This window comes from Cornus florida, unplaced genomic scaffold (genome assembly GCF_030987335.1).
Source record: "Cornus florida cultivar Cherokee Brave unplaced genomic scaffold, ASM3098733v1 CherokeeBrave_3.0.0_Hap2_Chr05, whole genome shotgun sequence".
Lineage (NCBI taxonomy): Eukaryota > Viridiplantae > Streptophyta > Magnoliopsida > Cornales > Cornaceae > Cornus > Cornus florida.
In genome coordinates, this window is record NW_026775575.1 from 111,751,587 (window position 1) to 111,774,996 (window position 23,410).

The 23,410-nt window shown below is 36.3% G+C and overlaps 2 protein-coding genes across 3 annotated transcripts; one reads left to right on the plus strand and one right to left on the minus strand.

The window, feature by feature from the left end:
• Window positions 1–108: 108 nt before the first annotated feature.
• LOC132308629 (gamma-glutamyl hydrolase 2-like) lies at window positions 109–13,591 on the minus strand. Of its 2 annotated transcripts, XM_059806763.1 has the most exons (10): window positions 12,918–13,588; window positions 12,019–12,105; window positions 11,047–11,136; window positions 10,216–10,310; window positions 8,448–8,508; window positions 5,187–5,276; window positions 5,018–5,080; window positions 1,418–1,506; window positions 538–630; window positions 109–457 (listed from the first exon to the last, which is right to left on the minus strand). In XM_059806763.1, the coding sequence occupies exons 1-10, from the start codon at window positions 13,362–13,364 to the stop codon at window positions 415–417; spliced, it is 1,158 nt and encodes a 385-aa protein (XP_059662746.1). In that variant the 5' UTR covers window positions 13,365–13,588; the 3' UTR covers window positions 109–414. The 2 variants fall into 2 exon arrangements, with proteins under 2 accessions (XP_059662746.1, XP_059662747.1); XM_059806764.1 differs by lacking the exon at window positions 11,047–11,136 and having other exon boundaries at window positions 12,918–13,591.
• An 8,722-nt stretch (window positions 13,592–22,313) lies between these two features.
• LOC132309981 (uncharacterized) lies at window positions 22,314–22,721 on the plus strand. Its single transcript, XM_059808224.1, has one exon. It carries the CDS (start codon window positions 22,314–22,316, stop codon window positions 22,719–22,721), a length of 408 nt encoding a protein of 135 aa, XP_059664207.1.
• The last annotated feature ends 689 nt before the right edge of the window (window positions 22,722–23,410 follow it).

Genomic DNA, 23,410 nt, shown 5'->3' on the forward strand with positions numbered 1-23,410 from the left:
GCTTTTGAAAAAGGAAAGTGAAAGATCTCGTGTGTAAAAAAGGTCAAGGTACACCAATTGATGTAATTGTTTTCACACGAGCGTGTCCTTGTGTAGACCTTGAGGACATGCTTGTAAGGGCTCCAAGCTCTGGTTTTTATTAAAATACACCAACAGTGCCTCACTATTTTACATTCCAACCAGCTGGAATAAGATGCAGAATGTAATACGGCAGAGGTTCCAGTTTTATTTGAAGGATGTGCAAGAAAGCCTACATACAGTGCCCCACACCAACCCTTCACCGGCATTAATCTTTATTTAATAATTTTTGGAACCTCTTTACATATCCAACAATCACATCTTTGAAGCTTTACAAGCAATAATGTAATTGACATGACCATGTACATTTCACAAATACCTTGAAAGACTTCAGGCTCAAAGATTAAGTGAGAAGATATACACCTCGTCGTATCCTTTCCTGCAGAACAAGATACAAAAACCTAGTTAGTAAATTAAAATGCTCACCCTAGTCCAGTCCCAAGGGCATCCTGTACATACCCAGCCTTCCCACAATAAGTGGGACTGTAATTGTAAATGAGGTTGTCAAGCACTTTTCGAGCAGGCGGCCTGTTCAAGGACTTCCTAGCCTCACTGCAACAGAAAAGGAAAACTTATATAATGCATGGAATTAAGCGAAAGGGGGATTGTAGAATTCTGGTCAAATATGACTATTATTTCTCTTAACAAATTATGAAAGGAGAAAGAAGAAGAAGAAGAAGAAATAGAAGCATGGCCAGATATAGACCTCATTGTTTTTGCCAAGGAAACCACAATTTGGTTTTTTTACCAACTTAGTCAAACATTACATAAATTTTTCAACATTAAATTCAAGTTGCAAACTCCAAGGAAGGCTGCCTGTTTAGAATTCCTCTACAAAAGAACTTTGACATTATTATTACTATTTTTAACAAATAAAATGTTCATTGGAGGGCACCAATCTAAAGTGATGATGCAACGGATAACCTTGTGATGTTACATTGAGCATACAATTTCTCAGATGAGAGGTTTTAACTAGGGCTGTAAGATGAAAAAAACTAAGCTCGGATCCATAAGCTAATGCGCATTTTGAGACTATATGAAAATGCAAGCTACTTGAGATAGGAATCAAGCAGAAGCTCTCTTGATATCATCTGTGAGATAAACAAGCCAAGTTCTGAGTTTCATTTTGTGGTTTGTTGATTTTTCAAGCCGAGCTTAAGCATTCACTATGCAACTTTACAGCCCAACTTAACAAGTTCTCTGCTCCTATTTACTTTCTTACCATATAGCATCAGGTACAAATCTGAATTCAAAATCAGCTACCTGTTCACAATATCCAGCAAAATTTTATGCTCTAACTAATTATTAAATTTTTTTTTTAATTTAAAGCAGTACCAACCTGACAAAAAAGTTTGCAACTTGTTGAGTCACTTGAATTGCATCTTCAGAGTGTGGAATCATTTTTAAGCCCCATTCAAAAGCATTTTTCTGCAGCCAAATAAGGTCAGTCTTCCGTATTTAGAAAAGCAGTAACCGGATTGCTAATAGGTCTAGCACTACTGTACTAGCAACATAATAACAAATTAAGTAAGCAAAATAATTAAAGGGAAGAGAGAGAGAGAGAGAGAGAGAGAGAGAGAACAAAAACAGCAATTTGGTGCACAACTATTGATTCCGAGATTAATCTTTGCACATGAATTATTCAATACAGTTAAGTTGTCCAGCAAAATCGTCACAGTTAAGACCAAAAAGAACCAACACTATGTAAATTTAGTTTTAAAGGCTTAGCAGGCAGTGGAGAGACCCAAAAATCCATGTATGGCCTGTATTGGATGGCACTGTATGGGACAATCAGTGTTCCAACATGGTATCAGATCCTTGATTTTAATAAATAATTGATTCAAGTCTCCACATCTGCATTTGTTCCTGTTCAAGTTTGCACTTGTTCAAATCTTGATTTGGTGTGTTAAGCTTGGAGAAATTGATAGTTTAACATCAAGCAATGTTCTAACATGGTATCAGAGCTTTGGATCTAGGAGGTCTTGAGTTCAAGTTTCCATATTTGCTTTTGTTTCCCAGTCTGACAAGTTTGAGCCTTGTTAGTTTTCATTTGTTTTCCAATAATAACTAGTAAATATAATTATAAGTTTAGTAGTAAAAGTTCTAACAATAATAATAATAATAACAATGATAGTAATTTATATACACAACAAATATGATAAAATATACAACAGGCCTTGATCTATATCACCTCTTATTTTTTAATGCTTAATTCAAAAGAAGAGTGCTAGCAGCAGACTCACCCAACTTTTCCTTATCACATACAGGATGAAGGTTGCCCATAAGGGGGGAAGTTAGGCTATTGTAGTTTGATATACATTGTTGGTCCCATTCTTTAACAGCTTAAAGTTTTGGGGCAATTGGTGTTCTAACATTAGAATAATGAAAATGAGGCAGAGAAAAGAAGAGGAGAGAGAGCCTACTTCATGAGGGTTGTTTTGAGAACAAAAGTGCAACTATTAACTAGTTCCCCTCAATTTGTCAATCAAAAAAACATTAAAATTGAGAATTCATTTGACATCACGGTGCTCTACTGATAGAAGCTATTTTTTTCCCCAGTAAATAACTGATAGAAGCTAGTTAGCCCAAGTGTACAACATAATCCTCTAAAACATGACCCAGTCAATGTAGTAATCAAATGAGCATCAAATTCCATTAATTAAAATGAAAAAATGCTGACAAAAAGAAGGAAAAAAATAAAATAAAATAAAATAAAATAAAAATAAGAGAGAGAAAAATTTCATCTCCCAAAGTAGGAACTCTTGAACAGGGAGATTCCATGGGAAGTATTAACTCTTGAAAAGTAGACACTTCTAAATCAAGCATTCACAACAAATAAGACCTTGTAAACTCCTAGAATGACACAACAACGCCACGTGTATTAGATAACGAACCCCCTATAACCAAAGGCATGCCAATGATGACACCAAACAATCCAAATGCAAAAACAATACAAATAATAAAGAGAAAAAAAAAACATAATTACTCACAACACTAAAACCAATTGTTTTGGGCATTACATGGGCCCAACTAATAAAAAGGCCACACTTCACTTTCACTACTATCACTAATCCACTAGAGTCGAATGTGAGTACTTCTTTTACATCTAAGTATTCATGTGCATTTTTACTTAACTACTTTTGCAATAATTAGCTCAATCTTTTGAAGCCCTGACCAACCAATTTGATACAAAGTTTCTTGGTTTGAATTGCCCTCTTTGATTTTGTTTTCAAACAAAAACTAGCCAATTGTTATACCTTATTAGCTGTCTCCAATAACAGGAATCATGTTCAGCTGTCGTTACAGCTTTTTAGTGATTAGAAAGAAACCAGAAAGGCAATTTTTAATCAAAAGTAGAAGAAAACATCATATCTTTTTGGGTTAATTTCACTCACACCCCCCTCAAGTTTGGCCAAATATCACACTCAAACATCTTTTGAAAATTACAATCACTCCCACTACAAACGTTTGTTCCGTCTTTTACTCACGCCCCAACTGTTATGTTCTGAGCTCTGACACTACGTAATATGACTTAAATGCCCTTTGACTTGGTCAAAAGTGCTCTCTAACCAAAATAATTAAATAAAAAGACTACAATACCCCTAAATACGCTACAAATTTACAATTATAAATATATGATATATATATATACCATGTCGCCTCTCCTCCCTCCCTCGCCACCACCGGTGCCATCAGCGCACAACTAGACCAATCAAAGTACCACTAGAGGACTGGAAGGAAGAAAAAGAGAGGTCATTAACCTCGCAACAGATGTAGGATAGGAAGATTGTTGCCCGCGTCGACTTTGCAGAGCCACCGTCATTCTCACGCCGACCAATCGCTGCCCAAAAGCATTTGGGCCCTGGGCATACATGTACAACACTTTGAATTCTATCTACTCTTCTCTCTCCTCTCCCTCTCCCTCCCCACCACCACCTATTTCGATGACCTCCAAACGCAGTTATATAGACTTATATATATAACCCAGAACGATGATTACAGGAACCCAATTTCAACTATATATAGATATATATCCCAATTAACGAATATATTATTATCCCAATTCTTTTAGGACCACTGGAAAGCTTTGCTCTTCAACAACCCAACCATTCCCAAGTCACTGGTGCTTTCAAGCTAACCAACCCCTTGATCCAGAATATATTATTAATCCAATTTGAACAAATTAGATTGCAATAACAATGATTAAAAGAATGATAAAAAAATATAACCCAACCCATTGATCATCAACCCATCAAAATCCTAAATTAAAACTAATGCTAAAATAATGTAACTTCAGTTAACCTAGAAATTCAAGTGGGGATATGATATACACCAATTGTTAAGAGTGCCAAGAAAGAAACAGTAATGTAACTGATGCGCTCACAGAGAGAGGAAGATTGGAGGTGATATTGATCATAAAACTAAAACGGGATGCGTTAAATGAATTAATGCTTCTGTATTTTCCAGCAAAATTGTTAAGAGAGGGAAAAATGGGTGTATTAATTAGGGATATAATGGTAATTTGGGTAATATGATATTTTAGAATAATAGGATTAAAAAATTAGGGGCAAAGTTGTCTTTTTCTACTTTTTAACGGATTCTGTGACGAAAAAGTAAAAATGGATTTAAGTGGTAGTAATTTTCGAAAAATATTTGAGTGTGATATTTGACCAAACTTGAGGGGGTGTCACTAAAATTAACCCAATCTTTTTTTTTTTTTCCCCAGTTGGTACTCACACACACTTGTCTCTTCTGAGACTTGAACCTCTGACTTCCCTTTGAGAGGGAAGAAACTGATACCACTAGGCCACTGGCTCATTGGTAGAAAACATCATATCCTTAAAAGAGATTCATAATTTCATTCTTTTCAAGGAGATTTGACTTCTAATCAGAAACCTTGATACGTGTAATATGATGAACTGCATATAAAATATAATACCTCTGGATGCCACTGGAAAGCAGTTACAGGATAGCTGTGTGCTTGAACTGTGGACACATAGACCTGATATTAATGAATTTAGAAAAATTAGAACCTTCTTGTGTATTGATAAAGTACCAGTGTCTTATGTATTGATAAAGTAGCAACAAATTGGTTACAATCTCAATACCTCATTATCTTCATCTGCGCTAGTTGTTAAAATATTAAAGAAACTACAGAGATCCTCGTTCTCTTTGAATCTTCCTGGTGATATACCATACTGTTTCAAAGAGGAATTCAATAAATTTGAATTAGCTATTATTTTATTTAAGTATGCCGCCCATTAAGATTAAAAAGCACTAAATACAACAACTATAGTTCTGAAAGAAAAAGAAAGAAAACAGAAAAATATAAAAACAAACCGGTTGTGTCTAGCACTCACAAGTACTCCCCACATCCAAAGTCAAATAATTATAAAAAATTCCAGGACAAGCAACAGGGATAACATCACCAATTTATTCACGGAATTCCCAAATTATATCTTACCTTTTTCATCAATCTTGCTCCATTAAATTTCCCCAATGATTCAACAATTCTTGTCTTATTTTACAGAAGTCCCCAATTACATAGATGTTCGCAAAAAGCGTCGGGGAAGATGATAATGATGAAAGCTCATTAACTAAAAGCGCAAAAGTGTGTAGGACTTGATTAAGAAGTCTGCATGCTGTAACGACCATGAAGAAGTGAGGAAGCAAAAGCACCTCAGAAGATGATATCCACGAACATAGTATTTTTTTTTTTTGATAAGTAAAAAATATTAGAAAAACGTTCAAAAGGGGAATGTGTCCCTAATACACAAAAACGAAAGAGCAAAAGCGAAATCTTCGGACCAACAGAGTCCAATAAAACAAAAAAATCATCAATCGAGAAGCAAACGCTGCCTCTAACATAACAGAAAAGGGAGCGAAGAATAAGAGACTTAAGGTTTGCAAAAGACGATTCTTTCCCTTCAAAGTTTCTGTTATTTCTCTCTCCAAAGACACCACCAAACACAGTGTAGGGTGACCCTCCAAAAATCACAAGCATGACCAGAAACAGGGCAACTTCTCCAAGCGTTAATAAATTGGAAATAGTGCTTAGGCATTACCCACTGAACGCAAAAATACTGAATATGAGATTCCAACAATCAGATGCAACAGGACAATGCATAAGAAGATGGTCCACGGACTCACCATCAGCTTTACAGAGACAGCACCAATTAACAATGATATTACCTCTCTTACGCAGATTATCCAATGTTAGAATTTTTCCCCAGGTAGCAGTCCAAACAAAGAAGACAACTCTAATAGGAGCTTTAGAGCGCCAAATACACTTCCATGGGAAATTATGCCCAATAAAATTAGACAAACACAAAAACATAGATCGAACTTCGTATCTACCATGAAGAGAGGGGGTCCACAAAATATCATCACAACCTCTGCCAACATCCTTCTGTCTATACAACAGGTCCAAAAAGACGCAGACTTCTACAATCTCCCAATCCTGAAAAAAACGCCTAAAACGCACATCCCATGTAACTCCACTGTTATGAAGATGATAACAGTCAATTACATAAGCATGCTTATTCTCAGCAATGCTAAAGAGACGAGGAAACGAAATAGACAACAACTGATCACCACACCATAAGTCTTCCCAAAATCTAACATTCATACCATTACAAACCTTGAACCGAATATGAGTGGAAAACACATCCCAACCTTTCCAAATGAACTTCCAAACGCCAACGCCCCCAATAATAGAAACAGGAAGAGAGGACCAACCTCCACTCTCCTCCCCAAAACGACACGAGATAACTCTTCTCTATTGTCGATGACGCTCTTTACCGAACCTCCATAACCACTTCCCCAATAAGGCTCTATTAAAAGGGACCAACTTCCGAATACCTAACCCGCCAAACTTCAACGGTTTGCAAACCTGCTCCCAATTAACAAGATGATACTTAAACTTCTCTCCTTTTCCACCCCAAAGAAAATCTCTCTGAATTTTTTCAATTCGTTCAGCAACAGAACACGGGATTTGAAACAGAGATAAGAAATATGTGGGAAGGGACAAGAGGGTGCTCTTAATAAGAGTGACCTTCCCCCCTTCCGAAAGATACTATTTTTTCCATCTCGCTAATCTTTTTTCATACCTGTTAATCACCAGATCCCAAGTCCCCACTCTAATGGAGGAGATTCCCAAAGGTAATCCGAGATAAAGGAGTGGAAAAGCACCCACTCCACACCCAAGAACAGCAACTAAAGAGAAAATATCGGAAACCTCCCCCACTGGGACAAGCACACTCTTTCCAACATTAATCTTAAGACCAGACACTGCTTGGAAGCATGTAAGAATGCACCTCAAATACCTGAGTTGGGAAACATCAACATCACAGAAAACCAAGGTATCATCCGCAAACAACAAATGGGATATCTGAATCTGGTTAGCAACATCTCTACCAACAATGAACCCACTTATGTACCCCAAATCCACTGCCTTTTTCATTAATCTACTCAATCCCTCCATGACAATAAGGAAAAGAAAAGATGACAAAGGATCTCCTTGTCTCAAACCACGCGAGCTCGAAAAAAAACCAACAGGAGAGTCGTTCACAAGCACAGAGAACAAGCACAGACACTCTAATGGAGGAGATTTCCAAAGGTAATCCCAGATAAAGGAGTGGAAAAATACCCACTCCACACCCAAGAACAGCAGCTAAAGAGGAAATATCGGAAACCTCCCCCACTGGGATAAACACACTCTTTCCAACATTAATCTTAAGACCAGACACTGCTTGGAAGCATGTAAGAATGCACCTCAAATACCTGAGTTGGGAAACATCAGCATCACAGAAAACCAAAGCATCATCTGCAAACAACAAATGGGAAATCTGAATCTGGTTAGCAACATCTCTGCCAACAGTGAACCCCCTTATGTACCCTAAATCCTCTGCCTTTTTCATTAATCTACTCAATCCCTCCATGACAATTAGGAAAAGAAAAGATGACAAAGGATCTCCTTGTCTCAAACCACACGAGCTCGGAAAAAAACCAGCAGGAGAGCCGTTCACAAGCACAGAGAACATAACTGACAAGATGCAAGATTCAATCCATTTTATCCATCGATCCCCAAACCCCATTATCCGAAGCAAGTAAAAAAGAAATTTCCAATTCACGTGATCAAAAGCTTTCTCGATGTCAAGTTTGCAACACGAACATAGTATTTTTAATCTCACCATGTTTGATCCTCTTATGAAATAAAATGTTGATGGAAATAAAGATGGCCCTCCAATTATCACAATGAATTTTGAAAATAGAGAGGAACCATATTATGTACGACCCAAAAAGTAAGTGATGAAATTCTGCTAATACGTGTGACCGTGAAACAAAAAATACAATTGCTAAAAACTCACATGATGATTTTGCATGACAAGGCAATCCGTACTCAACTTTTTAAGCAAATCTGGAGGAAATCTGCAGAGAAGTACAAAGATTCACTTGAAAAATCATAGCTCGAGCAACTAGTAGCCAATTGTGCTAAAACTAAAGCATTAAATAAGCTTAGTCACCCTTGCCACATATATTGAAGTAATCTCTACTTAATTTCAGGAAAAGATGAGATAAATATCACCTTTTGATCTAATCAATAACAAATGACAAATATATCTACACAAATGAAAGTGTTACATTATTTCATAATGTTCTGGTAGAAATATATATACACGCGCACACACAAACGCGCACACACACACACACATATATTTATAAAGGAAAACTATTTACAAGGCAGAAAGTTCTCTCTTGTAGATACAACATTAAAGTATTTATGGCAAAGTTAAATATAGATAACAAGTAGCTCTTGAGTTGATTTGTGACCCACAGTACCATTATAAGCATCATTTTGTAGTTACACTAATAAGCCTATGATATTAACACTAGAACGAGCTTATCAAGCTCAAGATCTTGACAGAGACAAACCACAGCTAATAATGAAAATTATGTAAAAAAAGGTCAAAAGATAAACATAAGAGATCTATTTTAAAAGGTATGCTTAGCATAATAAATAAATTGCGTTACTGGCATTACCAGCAGAACTAAGGCTGCGCTGCTTCTGTATGCCAGATTTAATATAATATACCAGGGAATTGAATCCATAGAGAAATTACCCAATTTACAAGCTAATCCTGCATTGGATGCCATCTGAATTATAGTCTGGATAAAATTTTAGCAATTCAGCCTCTTCATCAGCCATGAAGAAGGCAAACTGACATTTTGGAATTCCATTTCAAAAAGAGAAACTATAATGCACAACAGTGTTCCAACCCTCAAATTTGTCAATATGATTGCAATACATATATTTGCACATACATATCAATTTCGTACCCAATTTAATTAAAGAACTAAACAATATATAGCAAAATTCCAATCAGCATCAATTTCAATGTAATAGCAATATATACATACACACATGCACATGTATATAAATTTCATTTCCATTAGAATCAAAGAACAGATCAATATGTAAAAATGTTCAAATCACTTATATAAATGCTGCTCTCTCATACATGGGATATTGTAACTCGGAGGATAGTACTACAGACAAACCTAAATTTTGGCATTATTTTGTACAATGTTGCATTCCCTATCCCTACAAATATTATAATTAACGAGAACAGACCAGTATATTACAGTTTCCAATTATTGTCTCGGTCGAGGCAACTGCTATGTATATCAGATAATCAGTTCCATTATTCATCTCAATCAAATACATATCAACTTATAAAAGCGTGTCAATTCTCAAAATCATATCATTACAATATATATGCATATACAAATATCAATTTCATCCTCATCTTAATCTCATATTATACATATATATATATATATATATATATATATATATATATATATATATATACACACAGTGTTACAATCCCGTCACCTTCATAAAGTTAAAATCAGTACACAGACACACATCTACAAGCAAATTTCATCCTCACCAACCAAATAAAATATCAATATATAATAGAAATTCAATTCTCACTCATGTCAATACAAATATTGATTTTGCCCTCGTTTAACCAAAGAAGTGATCATATCGCTTCATATGAGAACGCAATTTCTTATGAAATTTTAATCAAGTCAAAATCAATTGATATATCAATTACATAAATCATATACCTCTGGAACACTGTTCCTTCAATATTTATGTTTTTCACGAATTGGAGTGTAGATGCCTGATCCGCCGCACTAAATGTTTCGAGAATGTTATTGTCCTATTATCATTGAGAAAATGTCAATGCATTGAAATTATAAGAAAATAAAATTAACTAATAATCAACTCATACAATAATTTTTTTTTAAACACCATAAAGTAAGTACAAGACTTTTTTTTTTTTTTGATAAGTAAAGTACAAGACTATTAAAGAAAAATTTACCCAAGCTAGACAAGACTTTGATTTAAACTAAAAGAGACTGTCTGATATTAAGACCTGCAGTCAGGAATACTAATATACAAGGAAGCAATATACTACAAACATTCGTTACAATTGTAAATACTAAAGGGTTATATTTAGGAAGAAAAAAAAATACTAAAGGGTTATATTCTAGTTGTCCTGAGTAGTTGGCCTGTAAAATCCGCAGATAGAATATGTATAATTAATCACTCCCCGTCTACGCATGTGACTCAACAGAATAAAGACCAGAATATTGTTTGATAAGAAAAGGCACATGCACACACACCAAAGATATACATCCTGTCAACATCCAAAGAATGAAGTGCCAGCAAATGGTAACAGATCAAGTACCATGACCAACAGAAGTGACTTCTGAATTTTTTGAAATAGGATGAAAAGCCTCAAGAGACAAAATGATGGGGGAAAATATATGAAAAAAGAAAAGAGATGTGATTTGAAATAAAGTCTAATAAGTAACTGCATATCAACAAAGGCATTCATATTTAAAGAAAAATAATATGACAAAATATATTTTGCATGTGCTTCTGTAGCTTACTTTGCTGACGATCATTGTTAAAAGCTCAAAGCCTAAACAGATGGCGAGTAAAGGGAAATGGTCTCCCACATCATTCTTCTCTAAAATTTTCTGTGAGCAACAGATAAAAGAATAGCTCATGATCAGAAGGAGAAGCGTTATCAACTTTCTAAGCACAGATCAACTGATTTTTCACTCAATAATTTATTTTCAGAATTTCTTTGGACCGTATAAATTTTATACATCGGAAACCATAAATCAAAATTAAACTCAATGAAGTAAAGTTATTATTTCTTTCCAAATTCTCCCACTTTAGGGAGGACAATCAAAATACCATTCAAGGGGTTATGTCCACTCTCCTCCTCCCACTTAATCCTCTCCTTTCCTCGTCGTTTTCAAAACAAACACAAGATAAGTCTTCCCGCCTCCTTTCTTTCACTGCAATTCTCTCAAAGGTGCAGTATATGATTTAGAGGCTTGGTGGAAAGCATTTCAAGTGGTCATAATGGAAGGGTTATATTATATATTCCTGTCTGGCCAATCAAGATGATGTTGATTAAAAAGGAAGTTTGCTTAAAGGCCTTGAGAAGGTGGGCTACCTTGGGCACAAATTGTCTTATGATATTTTGCAACTACTCAAAACCCTTGGTTAGGCGAAAACAAAGAAGAGAGATTCCCGGTAATATGCATGTCTTCTTAAACCAAAATTGTACAGGACAAGTGAAGTCTATGCATGTATCCTTTTCATGATCCAACATCTATGGCTTGAGTTATGGTGAGGTAGATTTCTTGGCTAGAACATATTAGTGGTCATTTCCACTCGTTCGAGGCTGGATGTCATGAGGACATTTTATTTCCTTTTTCTTTTAGCAGTTGGACACCATGTCCTGTACTTGGGTATGTGGATTCATGTATTTCCTCACTGTGAATCGGTTTAGAGCAGGGTAATGGGTGTCATCTTGTTTGGTGCACTCGCAAAAAATAGTCAATTACCTTGAAAATTCTTTCAACAACCTCAAAGTAGAGACCACTTTTAGCCCACCCTCCAGTAAAAAGCACTCCATTGACCAGGTTGAGTTTCTGCAACACAATTACAGAGTTAGCATAATCACAAATTATTATTATTTTTTTTTTGATAAGTAGCATAATCACAAATTATGGGGAAAGGAAAAACAAACATCAATTTTGAAGTATGTAATTTATTTCATCGCGGTTTTACACTTATCATGGCAAATGATTCAGAAACCTTCAAATTCTACAAAAACGACAACTTTCATAGAGAAAGAATTTGGAGACCTTTGAGTACAAAGTCTTTAATCCTGCATAATTAACATAACTAAATTGAAGAATCCATTAAACTAAAAAATAAATACAATTAGTATTTACCAATGATTTAAATCCAATTGAATTTCTGAGACAGTATAGACTAGAAAAATGTTAAGCAAATAATGCAGATTATTATAAGAATGAAGTTATATTATACGAAGAGAAATTTATAACAAAACAAAATTCCACTTTCATAAAATTATAATTCTAAAGTGAATAAGAGAAATTAAAAATAAAAAAAATAAAAAATAAAAAAAGGAATAAACTTGTATACATATCGTTTTAAATCGTTTGCCTGTGGATGTTAAATAGTTCAAGTGCATCAAAATATTAATATGAACAGAATGGTGTCCAGAATTTCATCTGTTTAGCCAATGAGAATATATAGCTTTTTGGGAACGAAAACAAACACAAATTAGCACTCTCTCTTCCTTAAAATATATTTTTCCTATCAAAATCAAGCACTGAACCAATCCAATTAAAGTAATCAGGAATCCAATAAATTGAATTGTTGCAACTTTTTCATGCAAAACCTTCCCACATGTCAGAATTTGAAGTGTATTTACATTGTAGAGAATCTCAGGAGGCTCGTTATAAATAAGAGGAATAACTCTAGCACCGGCCGATTCCACGAACTTCACGTACGATGCAGCAATATAGGAAGCGTTGGTGTCATTGTTAAGCCTACCGGAGGCTCCGTCGCCGGGATGGGTCAAGATTCCGATCACCGGCCGGAAATTGAGCTTGGGGTCCGGTAACGGACAACTCGGCAACCTCGGCGGCTCGAGGCCGACCTCACTCGGCAACAGAATCGTCGACTGAGCCTTGGCGGAAGTCAACTCTTTGGATAAAGCGATGAGAACTGGAATCCAGAGGTAGTTCCACATGTCGGAGTACCGAGACGGCGATGAGGAAGACGATGAGGTGGAGGGCGATGGAGAGGGGTTGGTGGGAGAGTCGGTAGGGTTGAGGGTGAGATTAGACAGAGACTTAGAGAGAGAGTGAGGCGACATTGGTGAGGATTGAAGGTCTTGAGGAGGAGTTAGGGTTTGGGGAGAGGAGAGAGAGGATGGAGAGAGAAAAAAGGTTTTGTTTTGACATCGCTGCCGGCGTTTTTGTGCGGTAAAAGGCGTTGAGCAAATGAGTCACTCACTTTGGACAATTCTGAATTCACAGCGTTCGTACCAGACCAGATATGGAAAATGAAGAATACAAAATTCTAAACAAAGAGAAAAAGAACAAAACATGTGCGAATTACAACTTATTTTTTGTCTTTCGCTCGTAAATGAAAATGAAAATGAAAACATGAGAGATTCTCAATATGTTACAAAAATTTATAATAGTAATAAGTTTCACTTATTTTATCTTTACACGTAAATCACATGAAAAGATATTATTATTATTGTTATTATTTTTGACACACATGAAAAGATATTTTACCTACCACCTACCAAGTGATATATGATATATTTGAAAGTGGACTTGAAAAAAAAGGTAAATAAATAAAAGAGATTTACTTCAACTCTATCAATGGAGTTAAAGTTGGATTGAAGCTATGGATTTACTAATGTAGATATTTATAAAATATTGTTTACAATATTTCAAAAAATTAATTCTAGAACTATTAATATATGATAAATCAAAATTTAAATAAAATTAAGTTGAAAAAAAAAAGTTGATCACAATTTTATAAATCGGCTTTTCAACCAAATTCAACCCTAATTAAAATTTTGAATTAGGCTTTCCTCCAAAATAAATTTGTGATTGTCATCCTAAATAAATTTGATTGTGCCGAAAATTATCAAAATCTATTACTACGTATTAAGAATTACTTATCTTTCTTCTGTCTTGATTATTCAATTCCATGTTAACAACTTTCTCTAAACTTTTACATTTACTTTTGCCCCTACTAAGGACTAGAATTTTCGATCTTCCACTACAAAAACAAATAACCACTGCACTATAGTCCCCGTTTTTATTTTAAAAAATTGGATAAAAGTACTTTTAATATTTACCTAATTTAGCTTAGCGGAACGTTTAAAAGAAACTTTTAAAACTGGGTCCTTATGAGTAGAGATTGAATATTTTTAGATAATTATTTTTCTTTAGATAATTGTTCTTTTTATTTTTTATAAAGACAATTACAGTCATTTATTAATAAAGTTATTATTATCAAATATGATAACATCATATTAAATGTTATTATTGTAAAATTAGTAATAAAAATATTTAAACAAATATTGTTACCAAATAAATTTAAAAATAATTTAATTGTAAAATATATTTATTATAAAGTGCCACCAAACACCTAATAAGCTTTTTAATTATTGTAATTTTTTTACAGCAAAATTGTAAAAACGTTTTTTTTAATTCCAAGAGACTAGTTATTTCAGAAAAGAAGCTTTTTCTGATCTTTCCTGCTCTATCCTAAGTCCCTACACGGCATTAACAGTATTATTTACCGGTGAGTAGGTACGGAAAGTTATGTAAAGTGGCGGGTAGCAAAGTTGCACTCCATTGGATGTCTAGAACAACCTAAAGAAGCTTTCGGCCCATTTGACAGGGTACACATATAATATTTGAAGATAAATTCTTTTCTATTCTAAAATTTGTCCGCGTTTGTTTATTTTTGTCCAAACGACTGGGGGAATCAACTAGATTAGGATGTGTTTAATGTTTAAATATGTGTTTGGTATAAGTTGATTTATATGCATTATCTTGAGCCACTTAAGTTCAAGTGCAAAAGTTAAAGTCTAAAATGCCATTAAATAGGCTTGTTTCAATCATTGAGACCTTAGACATCAAATACTCCGTATGGAGTATTACATTTGAGGACCATTGTCAAATTGGACACAGATCTCCGCCAGGACCACCTGTCAGATCTCAGTTCCTATAAGGGCAACCATGTCCACTATGGGATGGTAATTTGTATTTTCGTGAATCATAATTGTGTCGTGTCGATATAAGAATATTTTATTAAAAGGTATTCCCGACTCAATTTGAAAAAATAAAAAATCGACCCATTTAATAATCGTGTTAGAAACCCTCGACATTAACCTAATTTGTTTATTAAACAGGTCCTATTTATTAAAACGAAACATTTAATATTCAATCAGATAATAAATACTATAAAAAAAATTGTCACGATTAACTCAAATATTCAAAATAAGAAGAAAAATCATAAGTCGTGGTCAAGGTTTACGTTGAAATGACTTAACTATCATAGTAATTCGGTTTAAATATGTAACATATTACATAAGTCATATTAAAGATTATGACATGTTAAGTTAAACGGGTTGAACCCCTCAATCCTGACCTGACACGAAGTAAATAGGTTAATAGTGTCAATTCGTTTATAACACAAACTCGTTTAAGGTCAATTAAAACCCACTTACCTTGTATCGTGTACACGAGTCGTGTCATAATTTGCCACCCCCAATCTTACCCCACCGGTGATGTCTCTTCAATTCATTCCATCTCTTTTTCTTTCCATCTATTTATACCCTCTCTTCACATTTCTTTCAACTAAAATTATGGTTTCCTTTTCCTTTTCCTTTATGACCATCCAAAAGTCCAATTTCACATGATGATAGATTTGACTCATAACCTAAGTCATACAAAGAAAAAGCGAATACGAGGGCAAAGGTGAGAAGAAGAGTGCAAAAACGATAAAATTTAAATCATACATAATGGGATTAAAAAAACACTAGTCTATGAAATTGAGTTTTTTTTAATTCAATTTTCAAAAAATTGTTTTTAAAAAGATTGTCAATCAGTGCCAACATCATATTTTTCATTTTTGCAGAAACTATTAAAATTCTTAAAAAAAAATAAACATGCAAACCTCGTGTCAAACACTCTCTTTTCAATCTCGTTTAACCTTTTTTTTTTCCCACATACTACTTGAAGATAAAATTTGATTTTCGAGTTAAATTAGCACAAGTCATCACGTCATGAAAAAAAATTTAATTTGAATATGAATTTGTAGGTTTCCTAACTAACGAATGTTGAAATTTCATTCCTTTTATTTCCTTCTCTTTTAAAGCTTGGTTCACTGGTTTCGAGGAATGAAAAATTAAATTAGGGTAAGTGCAGAAAACACCCCTCAAATATAATTTGAGTAGCACTTTTACCCCTATTTAAAAAAGTGTGCAATAAACACCCCTAATCTTTTGAAATTGTGCAAAATTACCCCTCTATCACAAATCTGACATAAATTACTATTGTAATATACATTTTGCCCTTTTATTCCGAAAATGCCCAAGGGGGTAAATATGCTACTAACCTCATACTATAGGGGTGTCATGTTGTGACGACCCTGGATTTTATAAACCCAGTGTGTCCTGTGATGACCCGAAAAGGATCCAAAATGCGAAAGTTAAACATAAACAAGTCTATAGAGATGTACGTCAGCCCTAAGACACAAGAACGACCTTCCGAGGAGTCCCGTGACTCAGCGGAAGCATGACCGGAGTTAGGGTTTTAAAACCCTCCAAGGAATGGACCAAGGGTAAAATGGTCATTTCATATTGAAATGGGTACCACTGTGCACACCATTGGAAAGACAACGAAAAAATAACAAAAATAGACTCAAGAATCACTTGATTCAGAGTATGACAGCAAAAATATCAAGTCTTGAAGTCGAAAGAAGGAAAACCCCATCCGGGTTTGACCAAAATCCTAACGCTACCTCACTAAAACTTGAATATTTTGATGTAAAAATGGAATCTAAAGCTTCAATTGGTACAATTGGAAAGCTTATTTCGACGCGGTCAGTTTAGATTTAAGAACAGAGATACAATAATTTGAAGTCGAATGTGCAGTGTTGAAAAAGGGACGGACGAGCGCTCGTCCAAAGGCGATGAGCGCTAGTCCAGAGCATGCCCAGGGCAAAACCCACTGCCCTAATTACGAGCGCTCGTCCCCCATGGACAAACGCTCGTCCTGCAGATAAGCTTAGTAGATTTTTGAACTTGAAATGTGATTTTGAGGACTTTCTGAGCTATTTTAAAAAAAACACAAAAAAGAAACCCCCCTAAAAAAAATCATGTTTTCTAGCCAACCATGCCAAAAGAAAACTTTATTTTCTATGTGAAACCCCCAAAATGCCCCTTTGCATAATTTTTGACATGAATAGTGCAAAATGAGCTCATATGAGGCTCAAATCACTAAGGAAAGGGTTTTGCTCAGAAACAATCATGCACGTAGACGTAACTTATCTATTAGGACATGCTACAATGATCCACGACTTAAAAATACCACCGATGCAAAATATGACCTATCAAATCTCAAATGCAAAAATTTTGTCCTTCAAAGGCAAAAAATGCAAGAACCATACCTTAATGCCATTAAAAGACCGTTTGGCCCTTGGCCACACTTCATGCATAATATATGAGTGTTAGTGAATGTGCCGGAATACATTAAATGCCACCCGATTTAAAAATGAACACTTAAAAGCTTGGATTTTTCTATTTTAACCCAAAAATGCAATATATGAAACCAAATTTGTAAAACCTAACATAAAATGGTGTTTGGCCATTGGCCACACCTCATACATGATAAATGAATGCCAAATGATGAATTGCATACACAATACACACACCGGTGCAAAAATGACATGTCAAAACCCTAGTTTTCATACTTTTCTCATTAAAGGTAAAAATCTACATTTTTCAATATACATGGATTTCAAAAGAAGTTTGGCCCTTGGCCATATATTATATACACGAAATAAGTGTCAAAAAGTGTGCTTAGGCACACATTACAAGTCCAAGACAAAAATGACATTTTGACCTAACTATGCATTATAACTTTAAAAGAAAAAAAAAAAATCAAGCATGCTAACACTTGCATGTGAACATGAATGCACTTAAAAAAACTTCAATTCATCGAAATGACCTAGGGATGTTGTGCATCCCAAACCAAGGCATCTGTGATGTTTCCAATTTTTCTGCATTTTTCATTTTTTTGGAATTTCGTCGAGGCGAGGGCAATTTCGTCTTTTCAAGTTTTGCGTACGGGATTTTAGTTGGGTCCATTTGTATTTCACACGTTTTATTTTATGTGAATTAAGTGGCATTTACTTGGTGGTGCATATATTTAAATGTGTGGTGTAATTTTGAGACAAAAAGAAAAAGGGAAAATAAAAGAAAATTGGTGGGACCCACCACTAACCACATAAGTGGTCTAAAGACCACCTTGCTCCCTCATTTTTTCTCTCTCTCCCGTAACTTCTTCTTCTCTCTCAATTTTCTCTTCATTTTTCTTTTCTTTTGGAAGCAAGCTTTGATCTAAGGTTTCTCTCTCAATCCTTAGTAATTTTAAGCGCCGTTTGAGGCAAAACGGAGAGCACGACGAGCTTTACGTGTGAGTACCAACAATTTCAGCTTTGGGTCTCCCTTTGATTTTCGAAATTTGAACCCATTTTGAGGGTTTTCGCATTCTAAGAGGTAAGGGTCCTTAATCCACGAAGTTTTGTGCTTTAGTGAGTCAATTTACTTGATTTGTGTTTTAGCATGTTTAATTGTATTGATTATAGTTTACTTTGACTTGATTGAACATATATGAATATATGAGGATGTGTATTAATTTAAGTTGTATGATAAGCATGCTTGTATGTGAGTTCCTAAGTCTACTATGTTGTTAACATGCTATAAATGATGTATGATAAAATGTTTAATTGTGTTGTAGGAAATTTCTTAGTATTATTGCAATGAAAGCACGGGACACATATGCACATCATTGGGCTTGCATGGAAGGAATCGTTTTGAATTGAAAAAGGGAATTTTGGGAAGAAGTTTTTGATTAAAATGTTTTATAAAAACTCGGTCGCTGTGGAGGTATCAAAGGGCCGAAGGGTTAATATAGCCTAAAAGGAATTAGGGAGATTGCCCTAGCGTGGTTGAGCTAGCTGGGCCCAAAATGACACTGCGGGGTACCAAAGGTTAGAGACACTAGCCAATCCTTCTCTCGTGTCGCTACGGGGTCACCAATGGGCGGGTTATATTAACCGTTTAAAAGTGATGGTTTTGAAATGTTGAAATTGGGGAGTGACATCGACATGCATTGCATTCCATTACATTACATTGTTTATACTTGAGATTGATTAGTATGTTGTTATATCCTGACACGGTATGATCCCCATTCCCATTGCTCTATTCTTTGTTATGGGTTCACGGGGACACAAGAGACGTGTCTTAGGTGCCATCTACTGAGTGATTCGCTCACCCCAATATATTTAACATTTTTCAGGAATGGCAAGGAGTTGGCAGATGATAATCCACCACATGCTTGAGGGCACTTGGAGAACATTTTAGATGTATTTTAGTAGAGCTTGAACTTATTTTGTAAAGCACATGTAACAAGATGTATTAAGTTCATTTGGTATGTAAATGATGTAACAAGATGTCGAACTCATTTTTTATGTAAATTGTCCATGATGTAAAGCTTAAGTTTAAAACTCATGAAATTGGTTTCGATGATATTTAGTGTGATCAGGGGTTGGTTCTTTCATTTGTAATCGTAGAATAATTCTTGATTAAAGACTTATTACGAGTTCAAACCATTGTTAAGTCTCCATTATAGCTTTCCTTTCATTTTCATAAAGCAGTATGTCAAATTCAGGACCAAGGCTAGAGGGACCTTTTTCGGTCGACCGAACTGAGTTCACACTCTCAGTATCTTTCATTTCGGTCGACCGAAATGGGGTTCGGTTGACCGAACCGTTTTCAACTCTCGGGATCTCACCTTTCAGTCGACCAGAGGGTTATTTTGGTCTACTGGTTCTTGAGGGTTTGCTTCGGCTGACCGAAGCTCCACTTCGGTTGACCGAAGTGCCCCTGTTTGGATTGTTTTGCTCTTCCTCACTTGTTTCTCCACTCTTGATTCTTGGGGATTTGATTTGAGCCAATGTGAAAGCCTAGTTATGATCCTATAAGTGTCGTCACACCTCTAGAAATGATGGGTTTGATGTAGATGACCTCGGGTTCGAGTAAGGACCCAGTTAACGGTTCGGACCTCTGGGTTCGGGTCGTCACAGGAATGGTATCAGAGCGATGGTTCGAAAACCTTTAGAACAACGGGTAGAGGCCTATATAGGATTGCATGGGATGTTGATTGCATTATTTATGTGACTATTTGCTACTTGCTTATTACTTGAAGAAGCATGTTTAACTGCTTATGTGCTTACGTGCTTAAATGTTTATGTTAAAATGTTTCTTGTATAGTTATGCATACTAAGTGTCGTTACGGCATCATTTCATGTTGAGTCAACCGCAGTGGACCTTAGTGTCTTATTATTGAACTGTTTTCTCGTTTTATAGCATGATGTCACGGCGTGAGGAACCCATGGAAGTTGGCCCTAGGCCGACTAGGGGTGATGTTGGCAAGAGCTCCAGCTCCTATCCGGAGGAGCTAAATGATGAGGACACACTTCTTAGAGATTTGATTCCCCCGAGAGGTGTCCCCATAAGGAGGGATAATGTTGAAGCACCTGTAGAAGTGGATGAAGGTTCTGCGGAACTAGTATTGAATTGCTTGTTGCAGAGGGCCGTGAGGGCCACCATTGCTGCTCAGCCGCAGCCGGCACAACAACCTACAGTTCAAGTTGAGGATATGCCAGCTCAGAAGCGTCTTAAGATCATTAAGGGGATTTTTCAGTTGATGCCGGTAATGTTTGAGGGCGGTACGGATCCAATGGTAGCAGACGACTACATGGATCAAGTTGAAACTCAGTTGACCTCAATGGATGTGACAGAGGATCACTTGAAGATCATCCTAGCAACTTATAAGTTTGCTAAGGATGCCAAGCTTTGGTGGAAGTCAGTACGAATCAGTATAAGGTGGAAGAGATGAGTTGGGACAGGTTCAAAGAGCTATTTTACGAGAAGTATTTTCCGATTTCCAAAAGATGGGAGTTAAAAGACCAGTTTCTTGGCCTTATCTAAGGTAATATGTCAGTGGCGGAGTATGACAATTAATTTACTTCACTTTGCTCCAGAAATGGTGAGAGATGAAGTTGACAAAACTCAAAAATTTGTTTCCGGTCTTCATGACAGAATGAGGCCGTTGATAACGGCACAGTTCATCAAGGTTTATTCTGAAGCAGTAGAGAGGGCTTTGATGCTTGAGGCTGATATCAAAGATAAGGATGCAAGGAGGGAACAGTGGAAGTAAAAGAGAAGTGCAGGGCTATCTTCAGAAGAATCTTCTTAGAAGAAGAGCAAGGGTGGTTCATTTCAGTTTCAGGGGCAACAGTCCGCACGATCTGCTCCTACCACTCCTATACCAGCTGGGTCTGACAGGAGTGGAATTGTTTGTTTTCAGTGTCAGCAGCCTAGGTATTACAAGTCCAGTTGTCCCATGAGATTGTCTTCAGTTTCTTCAGCTCCAAAGGCTTGGGGTGTGGCCAGCAGGGTCACTTGATTCAAGACTATCCTAGTCAGGGAGAAGGCACAGGTAGTGGCAGAGGGTCACGACAGAGGCCGTCACAGTCAGCTACAATTCAGTCAGGTTTTAGACCACCGCCACCACCACAACCTGCTATGTCTTCTCAGGGTTCACGATCCGTTAGGAGGGATGCTCCTACTATGCTAGCATAACAGTCCGGTATTCAGGTTGGTAGTTCTTAGGCACAAGCACCACAGGGCCGTGTCTTTGCACTCGCAACGGCTGATGCATCTTCTGGACCGTCAGCTCTCCGAGGTATCTTTCCAGTGTTTGGTTCTTGGGCTCGTGTTTTGTTTTACTCTAGTGCATCTCATTCCTTCATATCATCATCATTTGCACTTGTATCGGGGTTAGAGGTTAGTTTCATGGATCAGGCGTTGCGTGTTGATACGCCAGTTGGGGTTTCAGTGTCTTTGAGCTGAGTTGTACGAGATTGTTCCATTGTGATAGTTGGACGGACTTTTGTGTTTGACCTTATCCTCCTGGAGATGACTAGTTTTGATGTCATTCTCAAGATGGATTGGTTAGCTTTCTTTCGTGCCACGATTAATTATTTCAGAGGTAGAGTTACAATTTGCACTCCAGAAGGAGATTATATCTTTTTCATGGGAGATCGAAGTGATTCCCAGCCTTCATCATTGTATGGGGTTCGTAAACGAATTCGTGGAGATTATTTCTTGGCTAGTCTTCTAGCCGAAAAAGATGATGTTGTGGGAGAAGACTATCCGGAGGTAGTTCGTGATTTTCTGGACGTGTTTCCAGAGAATTTGGCAGAATTGCTTCCGCACCGAGAAGTGGAGTTTACTATTGACTTGATGCTTGGTACCGCACTGATTTCTATGGCACCGTATCGTAAGGCACCAGTTGAGTTGGAAGAGTTGAAGAAACAACTTGATGATTTGAGGATGAGAGGTTTCATCTGACCGAGTGTGTCGCCATGGGGCGCACCGGTCTTGTTTGCTAAGAAGAAATATGGTTCTTTGAGATTGTGTATTGATTACTGGAAGTTAAATCATGCCACCATCAAGAACAAGTATCATTTGCCAAGGATAGATGATCTATTTGACCAGTTGAGGGGAGCCAGTTGATTTTCGAAGATTGACTTAAGGTCTGGCTATTATCAGTTGCGGGTTAGGGATGAGGATATCCCGAAGAAAGCGTTCCGTACACGGTATAGACACTATGAGTTCCTTGTTATGCCTTTTGGCTTGACTAATGCGCCTGCGACATTCATGGACTTGATGAACTGCGTCTTTCACGATTACTTGGACTAGTTTGTGGAAGTTTTCATGGACGACATTCTTTTATATTCACTGACTCGGAAAGAGCACGAGATCCATTTGAGCATTGTATTGTAGATTTTACGAGAGCACCGATTGTATGTCAAATATGAGAAATGTGAGTTTTGGCTACAGGAGGTGAAGTTTTTGGGGCATGTTGTTTCGGAAGAAGGAGTGTCGATTGATCCATCAAAAGTTAAGGCAGTTTTGAATTGGGAGCAACCCAAGAATATTTTTGAGATACGGAGTTTTCTTGGTCTAGCGGGTTATTATCGGAGATTTGTGAAAGATTTCTCCCGTTTGGCAGTGCCTATGACCCGTTTGACCCGAAA

Bases quoted from the DNA above. Each gene is read 5' to 3' on its own strand.
- LOC132309981 (XM_059808224.1), top strand. From the start codon at position 22,314: ATGGATTGGTTAGCTTTCTTTCGTGCCACGATTAATTATTTCAGAGGT.
- LOC132308629 (XM_059806763.1), bottom strand. From the start codon at position 13,364: ATGTCGCCTCACTCTCTCTCTAAGTCTCTGTCTAATCTCACCCTCAAC. The intron at 8,509-10,215 runs GTATATGATTTA...ACTTCTCTGCAG, and splicing joins GAAGGAACAGTGTTCCAGAG to ATTTCCTCCAGATTTGCTTA. The intron at 458-537 runs GTATGTACAGGA...CTTGTTCTGCAG, and splicing joins ACTTATTGTGGGAAGGCTGG to GAAAGGATACGACGAGGTGT.